The sequence below is a fragment of the Theropithecus gelada genome, chromosome 10 (genome assembly GCF_003255815.1).
Source record: "Theropithecus gelada isolate Dixy chromosome 10, Tgel_1.0, whole genome shotgun sequence".
NCBI lineage: Eukaryota > Metazoa > Chordata > Mammalia > Primates > Cercopithecidae > Theropithecus > Theropithecus gelada.
The window spans coordinates 24,200,163-24,221,433 of NC_037678.1; the positions used below are offsets into that span (position 1 = coordinate 24,200,163).

At 46.9% G+C, this 21,271-nt stretch overlaps 1 protein-coding gene across 1 annotated transcript in view; it reads right to left on the reverse strand.

Annotated features, from left to right (window-relative positions):
• The window catches only part of SEZ6L (seizure related 6 homolog like), a 92,763-nt gene that overhangs the window by 42,634 nt on the left and 28,858 nt on the right, over positions 1 to 21,271 (reverse strand). The window contains exon 9 of the mRNA XM_025399159.1: positions 1,365 to 1,561. Within this exon, the coding sequence (XP_025254944.1) occupies positions 1,365 to 1,561 (197 nt within the window). The remainder of the gene's footprint in view (positions 1 to 1,364; positions 1,562 to 21,271) is intronic.

Consider the following 21,271-nt stretch of genomic DNA (forward strand, 5'->3'; position numbering starts at 1 on the left):
GCCCAGGGTTTCTTCTGCTGGGACACAACAGGGCTGGACCAGTTCCTCTGTTAGTGCAAGGCTCTTCTGGGGCTGGGATGAGTGGGACTTCATGATGTCCCAGTCCTCTGACATCTGGGAATGTTGGTAGTTCGGACTAGAGTGGTGACCATAGAAAGATGGGGACACGTGCTTGGATTTGAGACCTATTGTAACAGTGGAGCTGAGAGGATGGATTGGATATGGGGACAAGGAAGGAGGAAGCAGCCTGAGAAACCAGGAGAGCTGTGGTGTCATTTCCTAGGATTGGCAGACAGCAGGGGATGCAGTTGAGTGGCGGTGGTGGTGGGCAGGAGAAGAAATCATTCTGTTTTGCCATGTTAAATCTGACATGTCTACTGGATGGAGGCAAGGGAGGAGTTGGCAGGGAGTTGGACAGATGGATTTGGAGTTTAAGGTCAAGGTTGTAAGTACGAACCGGTCAATGGATATTGGTACTGTTTAAATCCATGGGACCAGATGAGGGCATGGAGGGACTGAGTCTAGCCGGAAAAGAAGATACAGTCCAGGATGGAGCCTGGGACCCTCTGGTGTTTAAAGGTTGAACAGGAGTGGGGGATAGAGCCAATAATGAATGAGGGAGAGTTACAGGGTGGGAAATGAGAAGGGAAGAGTGTGATTGGGTGAAAGCACAGGAGGGGTTATGGGAGTGTGTGAGCTTCGCTTGAATTTGATAGCAGGTTTTTTTTGTTTGTTTGTTTTTTTGTTTTAGGATGAGCGGGAGAGACACGGTTTGGAGGCCACATTGAAGATCAGGGAAGACACCTCTTGCATCTATAGCTCCTAGAGTACATGAAGTGGGAGAGGAAGACTGTCCTTGTTCAACGAGGCTACAGGAAAAGAAGAGGCCTTAGAGGAGAGCTGAGCTTCAGTTCGGGCTAGAAGGTGAAGACAGTGTTTGAGAAGTTGCATAAATTGGGAAGAAATTAGGAAGTATGTTGATATAAGATCTCAGCTGACCACAAATGAAACATGAGGACAACAGGCTCTCAGCTGACCACACATGAAACATAAGTTATGAGGCACTGTTTACTAAATCCTGGTATCAACCTTGTGGAATAGGTATCACTATTCCCATCTTACAGATGACAAAAAGAAGGCTCAGAGAGGTTCAGTAACTTTCCCAAAGCCACACAGACCTCGATGACCGTGCTGGGGCTCAAACCCTGGTCCTCATGACTAGAGAGCCCAGGCTCTTAAACATGACTGTGCCAACACAATGAAAAATCAGTGTAGTACAAAATTACCAAATAACCTAGAGGAAACCACCTTAACCTGCATCTAAACACAAAGAAAAAAATAAATTGACCAGATGAGACACCTACCTATGTAGTTCATGATGAATCCCTGGCCCTTTCCAAAGATGAGGCCAGCAGGGTCCGAATGGAACTGGATGGTTAAGTCTGGCGTGGAGGAGTACAGCTTCTGGGGGCCACTGTTCCCAAGGTACTGCCCCAAGATGTGGGGCATGACCTCGTCGCCATCGTAGATGGTCAAGATGTCACTGTTGCTCAGATTCAGGCTTGGAGGACAGAGAAGAGGGAGAGTCATGTGAAACAGAGTATGGGAATTCAATAAGCCCTTGATTAACTTTTTCAGGCAATACACAATTTCTTAAGTGTGTATGTGTCAGGCCCTAGACTAGTTGTCTTACCCCCAGGCTGAGGGTAAGATTGGCATAGACTGCAAATGTGACACAGAGATTTGTAAGTCATTTTTTTTGAGACAGAGTCTCACTCTGTCACCCAGGCTAGAGTGCGGTGGCACAATCTCAGCTCACTGCAACCTCCGCCTCCCAGGTTCAAGCAACTCCTGTCTCAGCCTCCTGAGTAGCTGGGACTACAGGTGCATGCTGCTATGTCTGGCTAATTGTTTTTGTATTTCGTAGAGATGGGGTTTCACCATGTTGCCCAGGCTGGTCTCGAACTCCTGAGCTCAGGCAATCTGCCCACCTCGGCCTCCCAAAGTGCTAGGATTACAGGTGTGAGCCACCGTGTCCGGCCGTCAATTGGGTTTTTGAAGACACATTGATGCAATGGTCTTGCCTGCATGGGACTCATTGCAAAGTCCAATGCTGCATTGTAAGAAGAATCACCTTCAAAACTCCCATTATCGGCAACCATTTTGTAGGTGACAACTCTGTGTTAGGCACCAGGCTACAGGCTGGGGCTATGACCTGCATCTTTCATTCTTCTTCAATGCAGAACATGCTGACAGCTTGCTAATTACAACTTGCATCTTTATATAAGGTGAAATGATCTTTCCATTTATCATGGGACAAATTCCTCAAAGTCAACTGAGTTATCCATTATGTTTAAGGGGTAGGGCAGAGGTGGGATGGAGGCACCTTATTTATGAGATGTACTCAAACCTGTCACCATTCATACCGTTAAAGGATGACACATTTTCAAAGACTCCAATGCAAGAAAGTACCTTGACACTAAATAATTAAACCACAATGGACAGTTAATAATCCAGAAATCACTTCAATATACCACAGAAACATGTGCCATCTTAGACATGCTAGATACAATTGATCTCTAATTGAAAGAATGCCAGAAAATTCACCTTTGGCTTCATCCATCATGGACAGATATAAACTCATATTTCTTTCTTTCCTTTTTTCTTATTTCCCTCTCTCTATCTTCTCTCTCTCATGTCTTTCTCCTTTTCTTGTCTCCTTCTCCTTAATTAATTTTTTTTTTGAGCATTTACTATGAGCCAGGCACTGTGCTGCACTCAGAAGGGTCACAGAGTAGTGATCTATTTAGATTTGTAAGCCAGGGATTGTGGCAGGAGTTATAATCAAAGTAAGGACAGAGAAAATAAGGAGAAACTGAGACTGGGGGCTTCCTGGAAGCCTTCCTGGAGGAGGTGATGTTTCTTGCTCTGAAGCCTCAAGAAGGAGTAGGAGACCCCGAGGCAGATAAACAGAGAGTAGGGAGTCCAGGTGCAGTGGCTTACACCTGTAATCCCAGCACTTTTGGAGGCTGAGGTGGGAGGATTGTTTGAGGCCAGGAGTTGAAGACCATTCTGGGCAACAAAGAGAGACCCTGTCTCTACAAAAAAAAAAAAAAAAAGGAAAAGAAAAGAAAAGAAAGTCCGTGCATGGTAGCTCATGCCTATAATCCCAGCACTTTGGGAGGCCAAGGCAGGCAGATCACAAGGACAAGAGATCAAAACCAGCCTGGCCAACATGGTGAAACCCCATCTCTACTAAAAATACAAAAAAAACAAAACAAAAAAAAGTAGCCAGGTGTGGTGGCAGATGCCTGTAATCCCAGCTACTCGGGAGGCTGAGGCAGGAGAATCACTTGAACCCAGGAGGTGGAGGTTGCAGTGAGCCGAGATTGTGCCACTGCACTCCAGCATGGGCAGAGAAGCGAGACCCCATCTCAAAAAAAAAAAAAAAAAAAAAAAAAAAAAATTCTGGTGTGGTGGTGCACCTCTGTAGTCCTAACTTCTCAGAAGGCTGAGGCAGGAGGACTGCTTGAACCCAGAAGTTTGAGGCTACGGTGAGCTATGATTGTGCCATTGTATTCCAGCCTGGGCAACAGAGCGAGAACCCATCTCACAAAACAGAACAAAACAAAAAACAAAACAAAACAATAAATGGTAGGGAGAAGGCAGAGGGAAGAAAGGAGTAAGGCCATGGTTCCTGAAGGAATTTGCCCAGTGGTCAGTGTGCCTGGGGTATGGGGATAGGCATAGGAGCCTGCAGAGTTCTGCAGGGATTAGACCAGGAAGGGCTTAAATTGCCAAGCTTCAACATTTGGACATCATCTTACAGGAGATGGGGAGACACTGAAGGGTTTTATACAGGAACTGCATGACTGAGCAATTCAGTGCCAGAGGAGAGGTGTTCCAGGAAACGGCCCTGAGCAGAGTTCCCGAAACTGATGCAGACTGACAGCGGCCCTCCCTGCTGATAGCTTCATCCAATGGCCAACGGTGGTGTTTGCTGCTAGTCTGGGAGTAGGGAGGCGAGATGGCAACTATCCATGTTGGTGTTTCAGGTGGTCAGAACGAAACAACAGAAACACAAAGAAAGGTATCGAAAGTTTGCTTCTGGGAGGCAGGGATTGTATTTTATTCACCCTAATACCTTCCACCATAGTTCCTCGTGTAAAGTTGCTCTAAGGAGTGGCTTAGGGAGATTTTGATTGCCCCCCAAATTTTCATCAGTTTCCCCTATGCTACTCCCAAAACGTCTTCTTCAAATAAAAGCTATCTGCTTGCTTTGCACACATGTCTTCCAGACAAAGCCCCAGACTCCTCCTACCCCCTGACAGTTTTTAACTAGATTGAAACCCCTAAACCTTTGCCATATTGAAATTCTGGAGTTGCCACTTTTTTCTTGCACACAGTAGGTGCTCAATAAATGCTAAGGTATAAAAGAGCCTGCCAGAGAGTCTACTTGACAGCGAAAAGAGTGAGACTGATGTCAACTTTGGACCTATGGTAGGGAAGGACGTCTTTAGCTCTAAGTACCATGAAAACATCGATTGTTCATGAAAGTGCTGGATTAGACTAGTGTGAAACATGGTAGATGGCAGATATATTCCTTAAGCCGACTTCACAACTGATCCGCTGGTAACAGTTTACAGACAATGCGCATCTTGGCTTTATTCTTTCACTTCAATGACAAAATGCAGTAACAGCATCTTCAAGGGTGTAGATAGCTTTCATTGTAAAACCATACGGCAACTCTTTGTTCTCCATAAAATAGGATGGAGCGATGTGCTGGGAAAAGCACGCTTGGAAATCAGAAAGCTTTGGCTTGATTCTCAGCTTTGCCACTGTCATGGAAGGTATGTGGTTTTTCTGAAATTTCTTATCTGTGAATCAGCCTTAATATTCCTCATCTATGTCATGAGCTCTGGGGATGAGGTGAGTTAGGCAGAAGGTCTGGACTCAAATTCCAGCTTCACCGTTAGCACCTGAGCAAGCTCGGTGAGGTCATTTGAATGTTATGTTGTTATATTCCACTTTCATTTTTGGCATCATCATCATTACCATCACCATCATCACTATCGTCATCATCACCATCATCACCATCGTCCTTCTTTGGATTTCTGTTTCTGCCAAATGACATCAGATGATTTATGTCAGTGGTTTTCAACTAGGGGCAGTTTTCCTCACAGGTGACATTTGGCAATGTCTGGAAACATATTTTTCCTAACTGGGTGGGTACCATGGGTGAGTGGAGGCCAGGGATGCTGTTAAACATACCACAGGGCACAAGACGGCCCCTCACCCCAAAAAAGTATCTAGTCCAAAATGTCAATAGGGCTAAACTTGAGAAACCATGACTTACATAAATGCACATTGTAAACTGTGTGCAACAAACTATTAAATGCAATTTACCCTGTTGTCCTGAAATTTTAGCAGTGGCTCCCTAAGCTAAGAACAAGACAATAGTTGCAGTGCATTCCCACTTTCCAAAGAGAGATACTTGGCTGTTGATTGCATTTGGATTCTCCAGATGCAGAGATCAAGCAAAGATATGAATGTCTTCTGAAGTCTGGCTTGTCTGGGAGGCCATCCCAGGCAGCACTGGTTGGCAAATGAGACAAGATGAAGGGAAGGACTCAATGAAGAGTGCATTGATGAGCAGGTTTCACTGTGCATTTTGGGTTCAGTCCTGCAGGAAATTTAGAGATGGTGCAGAACACATCCATTGGGAGAAGGAGCTGGGGTATTTATCCTCCAGTTCCCATCCTTTATTGACTGAGGGCTGCTCCTGGATGTGTTGAGTCCCTAACACTTCTGGCCTGCCCATGTGACCACATGGCATCAGAGAAAGGCTGGAGAAGTGGACAGGGTCTTGCAGTAGGAAGTCATTATGGGCACATGGTGGCAAGTATTGCACGGTTTAGACAGAGTACCAATGGCATCATCTACTACCATTGATGCAGCTCTTACAGTCTGAGCCCTTCTTCCCACCTCTAGCTTATATAAGAGAAGGAGAAGAATGCATTGGGCCATTGAGGAGGTTGGCAGGAAGGACTGTCTTGAGGGGAGCGGTCACTGTGGGGCATAATAGGAGGAAGGGTAGAATGTGTATCACCCTCACATTAAGCCTAGTGAAGAGGGCTTCAAGGGAACTCTTCGTGACTTGGCAGGTCCCTTTCTTTTGTGGCTTGGATAACAGTGGCTGGATTTGATGCTCAGTAAGATAAATGATAAAATCAGACTGGGGCTGCGTGCCTGCCTCTGGGCAGAGCAAGGAGAATAAAAATGGGTATTGACAGTGAGCATCCCATCGCTGATGACAGTAGGGATATGATCTATGTTTTCTGGGTCTAGTTGTGAAGTTTGCAGGCAGAAGCCAACTATAGGTCTCCTTACAAGTGGCCTTGTACTGAAAGGGTGATAGAACCCCAGCAAAGGGGAAAGTTAAGAGCAGCTGGGCTTAGGAGACTTTCCCACATTGAATACCCTGTAAAAGACAAAAAAGTCAGCATTCTATATATTCTGTAACATAACAGTGTAGCCAAACTAGGGTCTCCTGTTCCCTTACCTCCCTTGCCTGTTGTCTGCAAAATTCCCTGCCAGAGGAGCTCTGTGGCAGGAGGGATGAAGTTTCAAAATGAATGATACTTAGGGTTATAAGATTTTCAGACTGGACTGTACTTATTGTGACCAGAAGACCTATGAAAACGCAGCTTTCACCCAGAGGAAAAAAAATAATATAGGATGTGCCTGAAGGGTCACTGGGAGAAAGAATCAAGTTACTCTCTGCCTCATTCTTCTGAATCTGCTTTTTTGACAGACTGGTTCCAATTATGTACACAGAGGCTGGCAATTTAGTTTTTTCCCCTCAATGCAAAGAGAAGCCTTCATTTTCACTTGCTCATCCATGTATTTACCAAGTGCATTTCGTGCCCCTGGAATCGGACCATTGTAAGCAACCAAGATGAAAATGTGTTGAGTTCACTGCAGGGAGAGCCACGGGGCAGAGCGTGGTTTTCCGCTGAGGTCTGAATTGAGATGTCAGCTAGATACGATCCAAGGAGGCGCTGGGAAAGCGGGATGGCAGTTTGACTCCAGGATGAAGGGGAGATGGAGAGATGCAGGCACGCTTGGTCTGACTGTGATGGGGAGTGGCAGGATCCCCTCTGGGAGAATCCCATAGGACCACAGAGCTTCCCAAGACCAGACCCTGCCCACTCCGGCCCCTCTCAGGTGCCAGAGTGAAAGGCTTTCCACAGGCACAAAGCGTGAGCTCCTGGTGGAAGACCTCAGCTCCCATCTCCCCCTCTATAGTCCACCTCTGTCTTCTTGGTCACTGTCGCATGCTATGCTCAGACCATCAACGCCTTTCTCTTGGGCCGTTGGACAGCACCTCGGTGGTTTCCTGACCTCATCCTCACCTGGCCCTGATACTCCTCCCCTTAGCAGCCAGATGAATCTTTCCAGAAAGTAAATCGGATCTGTTCCCTCAACAGATGAATGAATGAGCAAAACATGGTCTATTTGTGCAGTGGAGTTATTATTCAGCCATAAAAGGAAATGCAGCAGTGGCCCACGTGCAGCACGGGTGAACCTCGGAAACATGACACGCAGAGAAAGAAGCCCGCCATGAAAAGTCACCTATTGAATGACTCCATTTATAAGGAATATCCAGAATAGGGAAATCCACAGAGAGAGAAGGCAGATGGGTGGTTATCAAGGGTTACGGGGTGAGGAGAAGTATGCGGAACAATTGCTTAATTGGTATGGAATTTGTTTTTGGGGTGACGGAAATGTTTTGGCGCTAGATAGAAGTGTTGGTTGCACAACATTGTAAATGTACCACACACATAGATACATATGTTGTATATGTTAAAATGACTAACTGTATGTTGTATGAATTTCACCTCAATTAAAAAAAATATCTTAGGATAGAGTGTAAACTTCTAACCCTAGTCTCAAGGCTCTGTAGGTCTATCTTTTGCATTACTCCCTGCCCCATCCCTGCCGCCTTATTTCTGACTCTCTCTTCCAATGCATTATTTTACCTCCGACCAGACTGCATTGCTCACCAGTCTTTCCAAAGCAAGATGCTCTTGGCGACCTCTGGGACTTTCCACATTCCCTTCCCCGTGCCCTGAATTCTCCACCTGGGAAACTCCTACCCACCCCTTAGTTTCAGCCTTCCATGATTCACTATTGCACAGAGCCCTCAGCATCCCCTTCTGGTCTGGGCTGCAGCCCTTGTGATCACCCTCCTTATGGAGCTCAGTCAGCACTCAGGGCTCGGTTGGTCTGGGGATGCTTGTCTGCAGCAGATCAGGAGTTCCCCGAGGCCCTAGGGCTCAGCACCATGCTGAGTGTGTGTCTCTGGTGAACCAGTGCCAGCTCAGGGCATAGGGCCAGGTTTTGGGCTCAGCTCTTGCACAGAGTGGACTGTGGCTTTGACCCCAACCCCTACCTAGGACCCTAACCCCGACTGGACTCTTCCCTGCTCCAACTTTGGGAAGGGGACTTCTCTCAGCCAGTGCCCTGGCTGCTTTCAGCACTTGCTCCCCAGGGGGGTTAAGTTGAAAACTTCGATATCAGAGGGAGGCTGCCCCAAGGGATTTCTGCCCCGCCTGCCTCTAGGGCTCCTTGTTGGTCATGCCTTCATTCTTCTTGGATATGCAGGTCACCAGAGTCGAGTCCGATGCCACCTGACACCCTGCATGCCTGAGAGACCACTCCAAAGCCAACCCACTGGCTCGTCCAGCATGTCTAACCTCCCCTCCTTCCCCAAAATGACCCTGCTCTGGTCACATTCTGTGGCCCCTACAAGGTCCTGAGCAGCCATTTGTGGACATGCCATTTAGTGTTCCCACTTCTGGCTGCTTCCTTTAACTCTTCCCTTTCTCAGGGCAGTGAAAACACCGGTCCCATTGGATAGCTGAGAAAGCATTTCCCAGGACTCACATTTAGCTTTTGAATAACAACAGTGCTGTCCGCCAAGTATCAAGCATTCAAACAACCTCACAAAGTAGGACTTGCTCCTTTATGCACATAGGGAAACTGAGGCTCAACCAGGAATGTCAGGGTTCAAACCTAGGTCTGTTGATGCCACAGCTTGAGATCTGAACCACAATTTTATACAACAGCCCATGAAAGCTACATATACACGTTTTGAAGAAGTGTGCCCCGACTGAGTCTTGTATCAGAAAACATGAATTTAAAAACCACATATAAAATCTTCATTATAGCCGGGCATAGTGGTTCATGCTTGTGATCCCAGCGCTTTGGGAGGCCAAGACTGGAGGATGACTTGAGTTCAGGAGTTCAAGATCGGCCTGGGCAACATAGTGAAACCCCCATTTCTATAAAAAATAAAAACATTAGCCAGGCACGGTGGCATATGCCTGTGGTCCCAGCTACTCGGGAGGCTGAGATGGGGAGATCACTTGAGCACTGGCGGTTGAGGCTGCAGTGAGCTTTGATTGCACCACTGTACTCCAGCATGGGTGACACAGTGAGATGCTGTCTCAAAAAACAAAACAAAACAAAACAAAAACACATAAAAAAAACAAAAAAAACCTAACAACAAAAAACAAAACAAACAAACAAACAAAAAGTCTGGACCGGGCGTGGTGGCTCACACCTGTAATCCCAGCACTTTGGGAGGCCAAGGTTGGTGGGTCACCTGAGGTCAGGAGTTCAAGACCAGCTTGGCCAATATGGTAAAACCCCATCTCTACAAAAAGTACAAAAATAAGCTGGGCATGGTAGCATGCGCTTGTAGTCCCAGCTACTTGGGAGGCTGAGAATTGCTTGAACCTGGGATGTGGAGGTTGCAGTGAGCTGAGATCACGCCACTGCACTCCAGCCTGGGCAACAGAGTGAGACTCTGTCTCAAAAAAAAAAATCTGTGGAATGAGAACATCCCTTTCTACCCCTCCAATCCTAGTGTGCCTGTTATGTTCTTATGATATCACTGCTAATGTTGGTTTGATTAAACCTGTGATTTCCAACTTTTTTCCCCAACTAAGGTAATATTTCTCTCTATGAGCTTCCTATTTTTTTTTCATTTTAAAAAAATGCTTCCAATTTATTTATTTCTAGTTTTTAATTAACACATAATTGTACATATTTATTAGGTACAAAGTGATATCTCATTACATAGTAAAATGTGTACTAATCAATTCAGGGTAGTTAGCATATCTGTCACCTTAGACATCAATCATTTCTTTGTGTCGGGAACATTGAAAATCCTCTCTTCCAGCTATTTGAAAATATACAACCAATTATTGTTAACTGTCGTCACCCTACAGTGTTATAGAACACTAGAAGCTATTCATCCTTTCTAGCTGTGATTTATGTATTACAGACTTCTTTTTTTTAAATTAAATTAAAAATTATTTTTGAGACACAGACTTGCTCTGTCACCCAGGCTGGAGTGCAGTGGTGTGGTCTCAGCTCATTGCAACCCCCACTCTCTGGGTTTAAGCGATTCTCCTGCCTCAGCCTCCCAAGTAGCTGGGATTACAGGCACGTGCCACCACGCCCAGCTAATTTTTGTGCTTTTTAGTGGAGGCAGGGTTTCATTGGCTGGGCTGGGCTGGTCTCAAACTCCTGACCTCAGGTGATCTGCCTGCCTTGGCCTCCCAAAGTGCTGGGATACAGGCTTGAGCCACCGCACCCAGCCCAGACTTCTTGTTTTAAAAAGATTTTGTCTCCCTAACATTTTACATTTCTTGGTAAGAAATATTCTTTGTGTTTTGTTCGTGGTTATTATTGATCAGGTATAACAGAGTTTGCAATAAAATCAGTGTTAATCTAGTTACTTAGTCTGGGTGGCTTAATTTTGATAGATAAGAGGTTTCTGTTATGGTTTTTGAAATATTTAGAAAGATCTGGGGAAAGATACATAAGAAAGTAATTGCATTTAGGGAGGAGAGTCAGGGAGGGGGGCTGTTTGCTGGGGAAGGATGGGAAACTCAATTTTCACAGTAGACTCTTTTGTACCTTTGAATTTTGAATCATGTGAATGTAGTACCTCTTCAAAAAGGATAAGAACAGCCTAAGGGACCCTCATTGCTTTCACTGGGGTCTAGAGAGTGGAAGAGGTGAGGATAGAACGCAAATTAGAATCTGATACAGACCAGCGAACCCATCTCGGGTAATGTAATCCTTCTCCTCACCTGCAGAGGGCAGTGCATGCCTAAGCATGGAATGGGCTGACTTCACGGAAGTGCCCTTTTTACCCCAACCAATCAGGAGCCTGGATATGGGGAGTAGGTGGTAGGTGAGGTTGGTAACTATTGAACTAGAGTCAATATTCCAGAGAGGGCATAGAAAGGCATGATGAGCAAGCCCCCTTTCTTTTCCTTATTCCTTTCTAAACAAACGCTTGACCCTTGGCTTAGAAATCTTGCCTTTAAAAGGCTTTTTCGAGCCTCATTCACAGGACGATTTTAGGTAGGCAAACATACTTTAAAATGTCTAATGTTTATGCATTTCTTTAAATGCGAATTAGAAAAATATATAAATATATGGTTTGCACATCAAACTTCTAATTTCATGGACATTATTTTGGTTGGAGTAAGCCAAGTGAAAAAGGCAAGCCAATTTACATGCATTTTCTGAAAAACAAAAATGGTAACACAAAAAGAAGTAGCTGGTAATAGAATTGGACTGTGGAAACTGCAAAAATTAGCCCACAGACTCAAGTCCAGTTTCTCAGCCTGACCTCCCAGGAAGTCCACAGCTGGGTCTCAGCCCATCTCTTGCTGTCTCAAACACCCAGTACACCAAGCCCCTTGCAGCCCCTAGCCCCTTAAAGCCTCCATCTTTCATGCCTTGGCTCATGCTGGTCTCTCTACCTCGAAAGCCCTCTTCTCTCTTCTCTGCTAGACAACACCTTACTAATTCCCCAGGATCCCTCTGTCCACCCTGCATTTACAGCTATCTAATAATTAGCTAAGGTTTTCAAGTGCTTTTCAAAGCACTTTACATGCACCATTTCATCTTATCCTCGGACTAACCCGTAAGTATGACTATTCACACCCATTTCACAGATAAGCCTACTGAGGTGCCCAGAGGTGAGGAAACATGCTCACGCTCAAGCAGCTGGTTATATAGCAGTGTCAGAATCCAAACAGACGTTTCTGGAAGACAAAGCCTGAGCAACAGACCAGCAACCTTCATCTGCCTGTATTGGCTCCCTGAAGTCACATGTCTTTACCCCGATTCCTGGAGGTCATCCAGGACTTGGCACAGGTGAACTAAAGGTCACTTAAATGAAGGAATGACAGCGAATTTATGTCCATTTTCCAGATGAGGAAACTGAGGCTCAGGGGAATTAAATGACTTTCCTAAGAAAACACTATCTTGCACTTCAGGCAAGATCTTTACGGAACAGTAGAGATACTGATGAAATAAATCATAGGATCTAAAGGAAAGAAAAACAAGAATCGAAACCTGTAAATTCAGTTGTATGCATTAAAACTTTGATAAAATATTTGTAGTTTTTTTTTTTTTTTTTTTGAAGGCCTTAGAAGGGACATGTTTAAAGTTGTTTTGTATCTGTTTTCTCATCTGATCCCCTTACCCACATAGTCAGGTGGTCAGAGAAAAAAACGTTATGAATCCCATTTTACAGAGGAGTAGACTGACCCCCAAAGGCCTAGATCCTAAGGCCTCTGTGCTCCTTTCAGATGCGGCACAACTTTGCCAGGCACCTCTCAGCACCACAGAATTGCCTAGGGACCTTTGACCCAGTGAAACCCAATTAAATTTGCTTTCAATGTAATTTGATAAAATGGCAGACAGGACAAGAAACCATGTCAGCTCCAGGGAGGATGTAGAAAACCAGTATCTTTGGCTCCCTAATAGGACACTTTAAAACACACAAAAATGATGACTTTTCTTTTTGTTTCTTTTTCTTTTTTTTTTTTTTAAGATGGTGTTTCACTCTGTCATCCAGGCTGGAGTGCAAAGGCATGATCTTGGCTCACTGCAACCTCCGCCTCCCGGGTTCAAGCTATTTTCCAGCTTTAGCCTCCCAAGCAGCTGGGACTACAGGCACCTGCCACCATCCCTGGCTAATTTTTGTATTTTTAGTAGAGACGGGGTTTCACCGTGTTAGCCAGGATGGTCTCGAACTTTTGACCTCAGATGATCCACCCGCCTTGGCCTCCCAAAATGCTGGGATTACAGGCTTGAGCCACCGTGCCTGGCCTGTTTTCTTAGTCTCTTCTTTGTTCTTTCTTTCTTCCTTTCCTTCCACCCTCTCTTCCTCCCCATTTCTCTCCAAAAATATTCACCAAAACGCTTGTCCACTCCAGGCTGTGAACCCACTACCCCATGGTTCTCAATCCTGGCTGCACATCAGAATCCCTGGGGAGATTTAAAAACTCCTGATCCCAGGCTGCACTCCAGACAAACCAGGCCATCAGAAACTCTGGGGGTGGAGACTGGGCATTAGTGTCGCTTAAAACTCCCATCCCCAGGGGCTTCCCCTGGGTAGCTGGGACTGAGAGCCGCAGACCTGGAGTTTTCAGCCTGAATGAGACCCAGCCCTGAATTCAGAGAGGCTCCCAGTCTCCATCGCCTTTCTTCTTTTCTTCCATTTCTCCATTTCCTCGTCCTTTCTCCCTTTTCTCAATTTCCCTCTTATTCTCAAAGAGAAAAAGAGTAGGAAAGAGATTCCCGTTCTCGGCCTGCCATCCCTCTGGGCCTGCCGCCACGGGCAGCTTAAGCAGTTTCTCATTTCCACGTCCCTGGACTGAGCCATCTCTGAAGGCAGCGGGCGATGCTCTGGCAAGGTCACTGATAATGTTTTACACCCAGAACCATGACCAGGAAACCCCAACAGCTCCCCAGATGCTTTGCCTACAAAGACGGCTGTCCTTAACTACCCTGGTGTTTCACCTCCAGCTCAGGAGGCAGCATTAAGAGAACGGGTTCAAATTCTAGCTGGGGGACCTTGAGGAAGCAGATTAGCCTTTCTGAGCCTCAGTGTTCCCACCTGTAAAATGGGGATAATGTTGTTGAGAGCCGTAAATGACAATTAACGTCAGGAATTCCACTACGAGAGTATTTTTCCTCTATTACAAAAACTATTTATAAGGAACTAGGCACCCTGCTGAGGGGCAAGGGCGGGGTGGCAACAAATCCTGGCATGACAAGACCTCAGTAAGGGTCTTTCTGACCTGTGACTGGACAAGAGGCTTCCCAGCCCGGGTCTGAGTTTCCCCAGATGCAAATCTCAGAATACACAAATTGCAAAAAAGTCCATTAACAATGGTCATGACCAAGCCACTACATGCTTCTCTCTGTGGAGCAGGCTGGATCCACACACTTTCCCCATTTCCCCATTCAATATCAAGGAAGGGGTTGATCTGGGGATACAAGGCTTTAGAAATAGGCTGCTGAGGCCTGAGTTTTCCAGACCTAGGGGTGACCCCAGATGGCATCTGTGGCCCTTCTATGAATTTCCTCTGTGGCATTGCCCACATTGCTTCCTTTTTCCGGATGTAAGCTTCCCCAGTTTTATAAAACACGGAGTGGAACCCAGGGTCGTCTACATTCCGGGACATGTAAGTCAGGGTGCGAGAGCTCGCCTCGAGGGACGCGTGATCAGCTGGTGAGGTTGGATGTGTGTGTGGCAGTATGTGTGTGTGTGGTGTGTGGCGTGGTGTGTGTGGTGTGTGTAGTGTCAGGTGGTGTGTGTGTCGTGTGTCATGTGGTATGTGTGGTGTGTGTGTGGTGTGTGTTTAGTGTCATGTGGTGTGTGTGTGTGGTGTGTGTGTGGTGTGTGTGGTGTGTGTTTAGTGTCGTGTGGTGTGTGTGTGTGGTGTGTGGTGTGTGTAGTGTCATGTGGCATGTGTGGTGTGTGTGTGCTGGTGTGGTGTGTGGTGTGTGTGTGCACGGGTGTCTGTGGTGTGTGTAGTGTCATATGGTGTGTGCATGGGTGTGTGTGTGTGTGTATGTATGTGGTGTGTGTACGATGTGTGTAGTGTCATGTGGTGTGTGGTGTGTGTAGTGTTGTGTGGTGTATGTGTGGTGTGTGTAGTGTTGTGTGGTGTGTGTGTGGTGTGTGTTAGGGTGTGTGGTATGTGTAGCATTGTGTAGTGTGTGTGGTGTGTGTGTGGGTGTATGTGTGTGGTGTGTGTAGTGTTGTGTGGTGTGTGTGTGGTGTGTGTGTGGTGTGTGTGGTGTGTGGTGTGTGTAGTGTTGTGTGGTGTGTGTGTGGTGTGTGGTATATACTACCGCACACACACAGACACGCACGTGTGCAGAGGGCGGTGGGCCAGGGCTCTGCATTGCTGGAAGAAGAGTTGACGGAGCTTTTCCCAGCAGAAGCTGGCAGTGGCTGGGGTCGTGGCCTCCTGCCGTTCTGCATCTGCATCGTGCACATACTCTTGAAGGCCTCCCCTGGAGAAAGCCGTGGCGTGGCCGATCCGAGCAGCCAGAACACCCCCAGGAAACTGTACGCAGGGGCCGCCCCCACCTGTCGTGGGAACTCCTCCAGGAAAACCGAACCCTTTGAAACCTGGAGGGATTGTCCCAGCTTCTCCCCGGAAGGCCCCAGAGGGGCTTGCAGGAGCTTCCCCAGGCCTTGGCCATCACAGGACCAGGCCTGGGTCATCACAGGACCAGGCCAGACCAGTGCTGCTGCCCATCTGCCTCCTGCCTGGCTTCCTGCCACCTCCACCTACCTCTGCCTTCCTCCCAGGGGTGCTGTCTAAGTGGCAGGTCTGACTACACTGCTTGCTCAGCTCTCAAGGGAGGGTGGCTGCCCTCAGGATGAAGTCGGTTCTACTCTGTGAAGCAGGGTTGAGGGGTGATGAGAGGTGTGAGGCTGGCACTCCTGGGTCTAAGTGGCGAGCCATTTTACCCCTCTGAGGAGGAATGCTGTTCTCATCTATTACATGGAGAACACATCATGTGACTCTCCTAGGTAGCTTTGAGAATTAACTAAGAGGTAACGTGCTCAGAACAGAGCTTGGCACAAAGGTAAGGGCATGTGAGTGTTTTGGCACCACAGTAATCCATGTGAGTGATTATTGTCATCTCCAGACCTCTGATAATTGGATGCAACTCTAGCCACATGGTGTGCCCGCAATAAACACTCGTTGAATAGTAAGTGCAGGAGGACAGTGCATGTCAGGGACTCGTAAAACAAGCAGTCGTGTCTCCCTAAGATGTCAGGTCTAATTGCATTAGAATGCCTTGAGTTTGTAGGGGGCGCACCAATAAGGCAATGTCCAGCTCAGACAGAGAGCAGGTCTCCTCCCGAGTAGGCTCTTGCAATCACCAAGGTGAGAAGAGTGTGGCGTGGCTGAGGAGCAGAACACAGGCATGAGTTGGTGGAGGACCTACCCCTGGTGCTTGTGTTTCCAAGTTACCACCACAATCCCCTGCAAATCGTGGGGAAGAGGAAGGTAATCATTCAGGTGGGATACCTGGGTAAGAACTGTGTATGGATTCTCTTCATTCCTACTGTAACAATCAAACTGCAAGCTCAGAGGGATCAATGTGTGTGTGTGTGTGTGTGTGTGTGTGTGTGTGTGATTATGCAAACGAGCTCAGTTTGTACACAGGACCATGGGCCATGGGAGGAATTAATCGTCATCACAGCTGCCAATTAAATTGTTGAGTGTGTGTAATGTACCAAGCCCTTGCCAAGTGCTTCTGCACATGGTATAATTTCATCATCTCAGGAACTCAAAGAGATGGGTGCCACTGTTATTTTCATTTGAAAGATGAAAGAAACCGAGGCCCAGAGAAGTGGGGTGACTTTATCCAAGGTCACACAGCCGCTCAGTGGAAGAATTGAGACTGGAACCCAAGACTTCTTACTGTAGGTGAAGGCTTCTTCCTGTCCCTGAAGGAATTCAAGATCGTTCCAGAGTGTCTCCCACATGCTGAAAGCCTCACGTAGGGAAAGAAACATTTTCTGAGTCTTCTCTATGCCAGGCACCAAGCCCTAGGTGCAAATCTTGTCTCTTATTCTTCCTAGCTGTAAGATTTTACACAAGTTCCTTCAGCTCTCTGAGCCTCAGTTTCCTCATCTGTAAAATGGGGATAATGATGCTCAGACCTCATGGGATCATTGTACACAGTGATATCATTTGGAACTTTGGGCTGGAACCAGGAGACCTGAGTTCTAGTCTCCACTCTTCTGTGGTCATGGTAGCTTGAGGGCAAAGATGATCCCAAAGCTTGGCCCCTCTCTGTATCCACACCATACCTCTGGGCTGGGCCTTGCTTTGTGGCTTGCCATAGGATATGGCAGATGCGCTGCTGTGCCACTTCCTAGTCTGGGCTCAAGAGGACTTGAATGCTTCTTCTCCATTTCTTGAAACCCTGGCCAGTCACCACGGAAACAAGCCCAAGCTAGCAATTGGAGGATGAGAGGCACCTGGAGCAGAGATCCGTGTCTATGTCAATCCCAGTCTATGCCCACCTAGACCACGACAGCCAACCCACCCCCAAATACGTGAAGAAGACCAGTGGCCACCCAGAGACCCATCTGCGAACCCAGCTAAGACCAGAAGCACCACGCTGACCTGTAGACTCATGAACAGAAATACATGCCTGCTGTTTGATGCCAGTGAGTTTGGGATGGTTTGTTATACGGCAATAGCTGACTGATACAGTGGTCTTGGGGCAATGTCTTCCCATCTCTAGGCCTCAATTTCCTCATTTGCAACATGATGGAATTTGGGCTCTATGAACTTTTCTGCTCCTTTTCTAATGCCTCCGAACTTTTGGCTCCAGGGAAATCCTGTCTGCTCTTTGCTAATGGGCCAGAAGATCTGAGTTCAGCCAGTTTTATTTTTGTCACGGGCATTTCTCCTGTTATTTTTGCTAATATCTGGAAATCTATTCTCCCAGGGCTAATGTTGTCCTCAACTCTTGAATCTCCCTCCTCCTTGCCTGGCTCTCAGGTAGAAGTCTTACAGTCCAAAGCAGCTATATCTCTGTCTGAAGAACTGAAGTGCCTCTGGAGAAGGCACTTAATTTTTAGGGCTTGGAATTAACTTAGCGCAGAACAGGTTGGCAGCGGCTGAAGAGGACTGTTCCGCAGCTATCAATCATATGGTTACCTGGGTTTGTTATTAGGCCTTTTTATTTCCTGGTTAGAGAACTGTGCTGGGGCTCACAAACAGGGAGCAACGTTGGGAACTTTGCGGAGGAGCAAAGGAAGGCACGCTGGAGCCTGGTTGAGACTTTTTCCCTGCAGAGATAGATGTATGTTCGCAGCAGATGTCCAGGAAACAGGGAGCAGGAAACATTTTGAGCCTCAATTTCTTCTTCTGTAAGATGGAGCTGGGAATTTCTCCCATGTGGAACACTTTGCTACCTTTGTGTGTGTGTGTGTGTGTGTGTGTGTGTGTGTGTGGTTACAAACTGGCTTTGGTCTTAGAGACCTGGGTTCAAGTCTCTAAGACCATCTCTGACTTGCACACATCCTAGTTGTGTGACCTTGGGCAAGCAGTTTCATCTCTCTCAGCCTCAGTTTCTTCATCTGTACAAAGGAGTAGTCATACTGACATGATGTAGATATTGCATAGGGTACTGGTACTGCATTGGAGAGTGAAATGAGTTACTATAGGTAAAGAAAGCACGTAAAGAGTGGCACGTTGTAAGTACTCAATGAATGTCAGATGTTGGTCTTTCATCATTATCATCATCATCAATGAGATAATGTGTGCCTGTATTTATCATAAAGTCTGGGATATAGTAGGGGTAAAAATAGTGTTAGCTATGGTTATCTGCCTATCTTGTGTCAGAAACCTTATGTTATTTGTTATTTTAACTTTTACATGACTTAATTAATTTACACACCCACCTCCTCTCTCTCTCTCTCTCTCTCTCTCTCTCTCTTTTTAGAAACAGGGTCTCACTATGTTGCCCAAGCTGGTCTCAACACCTGAGCTCAGGTGATCCTCCCACCTCAGCCTCTCAAGTAGCTGGGACCACAGCTGCATGCCACCATGTCTGGCTAATTTTTAAATTATTTGCAGAGACGGGGTCTTGCTTTGTTGCCCAGGCTGGTCTTGAACTCCTGGGCTCAAGTGATCCTCCCACCTTGGCTTCCAAAAGTGCTGGGATTACAGGCATGAGCCACTGTGCCCAGCCTTACCGTCTCTTTCGTTCAACGGATATTTATCAAGCACTTTCTTTGTACCAGACACTGGGGATAAAGTGAACAAAATATCCCATTGTGGGGGCAGGCACCATCACCTTCAATAATCTGCCTGAGGCCACAGAGCTGGTGAACATCAGGATGGACTCACATGTGCCTCTTTTTGACTCTAGATGCTTTTATGTCTCCTTGGCCGTAAGGCGTCTTCAAGGTTGTGGCCCCTGTGCTGAGCTCTTGTGGCCACAAGCAGGTTGTCTTTCTGGTCCTCTCTCGCTGTGTGATACTTGCTAAGCTCGGGGCCCCTCTCGGATCTTCTATTCCACGATGCCTTCACCAATGTTAGTTCCCTTATTTTCCTTTCCGTAATTTATTTTGAGAGTTGGGGAGGGCGTGGGGGGGAGAGAATAAATGAGAGAGAGAGGAGAGCAATATGAGAAGTCCCTTAGGATGTCAGTTTCTGTTCAGTTGTGTTTTTAGGGTAAGAGGCAGATTTCTGATGGAGCTGGGAGGGATACATGGTGGGTTAGGGCGGCATTTGGGGTGTAAAGAAGGTTTACCCTGAGGGCTCCTGGCTCATCCCAAGTTGATGCACCCTCCTTCTTTCCTCCATCCAACAATGAGGGCAGATGGTTCTCACTGACGCTGTGGTTCGGAGCATTTGTTCCATGCCTAATGGTCACTGTCGTCACTGCTTGAATCCTTTGCTTATGACACTTTTCTCCCATTAACTCCGGGCAACTGGCACTCTTCAAGATTCCTTCTGGATGTCACCTTCTCAGGGACATTTCCATAATTCACGGAGATAAATCTAGTTCCCGTCTACCTCCCCAACTCCCTCTCCAAGCCACAGGACTTTGCTTACATTTTGCCATGTTGTCTGTTTATGGCTGTATGTCCCTTCGTGAACTTTGAGTCCCTACAGGCCTGCGAGCCTTCTTGCGTCATTGCTGCATTGCCGAGACACACAGCTGGGGCCCCGAAAGCTGTTCAAGTCAGTGGAAGCGGAGGCTATGGTGTGGGCTCCATCTTTGCTAGCTGTGTGACCTGAGGAAGCCACGTAACCTCTCTGTGCTCTCATGACCCAATCCATAAAGTGGTAATGATAATATCTGCCTTATCTGAGGATTCCTGATAATAGTAGTCTCCATTTGTGAAGCACCAACTACGTGCCAGATAACATGCAATGTGCTTGGCATACATTATCTCTAATTTGGGTAATTACCCTTCTGTAATTATCTCTACCCACATTAGCTCTAATTTATGTCATTATTATCTCTGCATAATAATGTTCACATTTATTATTGCTCATGGACCTAAACGATGCAGCTCAGGGTCCACCTAGCACATAGTAGGTTTTTAATAAATGGTAACTAATTAGAACCGCCATGCCCATGGTATCAACAGACTGCCCAGTAGACAAAGAGGGCTAGAGATCCCCTCTCGCCTGGCACATGTGGCTTACGTCCTCATTCATGACTCAGCAGACAGCTAAGTCATGCGCCTACTATGGGCCACCTACCCAGCTCGGTCTGCAGTGCAAACTCCCTCCTCCTCGTCGATGTGAAAAATAACAATTGCAAACACTTAGGAGGGCTGAGGGGCCTGGAGGACGGAATTATTTTTACTATCAAACCCAAATTGGTTTACTAAAACTGTCAGTGGAAAACCAAGCAAGATAAATTAAACCCAGCAGCTCTTGGGCCTCACGTAACCCTGGCTGTTGAGATGCTATTTTCACTCCCTCTGTGGGAGGGAGGAGGTGCCAAGTCCAGATGCCACTCTGCCAAGCGTGCGCCAAGCTTGTCGGCGTGAGCCTCGGGCTGGTGACCAGAGGACGCAGCTCCCTTCTGCAAAGCTTTAATCTCTTTAAGTGCTTAAACCCTTTTCCTGCTGCCCAATTTGGGGAAGCCCAGACTCCCTAATGTGGCCTTCAAGGCGTTGCTGAGTCCCACTCACTGCCAGGCTGTCCTACTTCATGGATGCATCCTTGAACTCCAGACACACAGGGTCCTGGAGACATGGCAAGTGGGGTGAAAGTCCAAGCTCCACCAGCTTCTAGCTGTGCGATCACAGGCACTCTCCCACCACCCCGAGCCTCAGTTTACTCATCTGGAAAATGGAGATAATAACAGAACCCAAGGCATG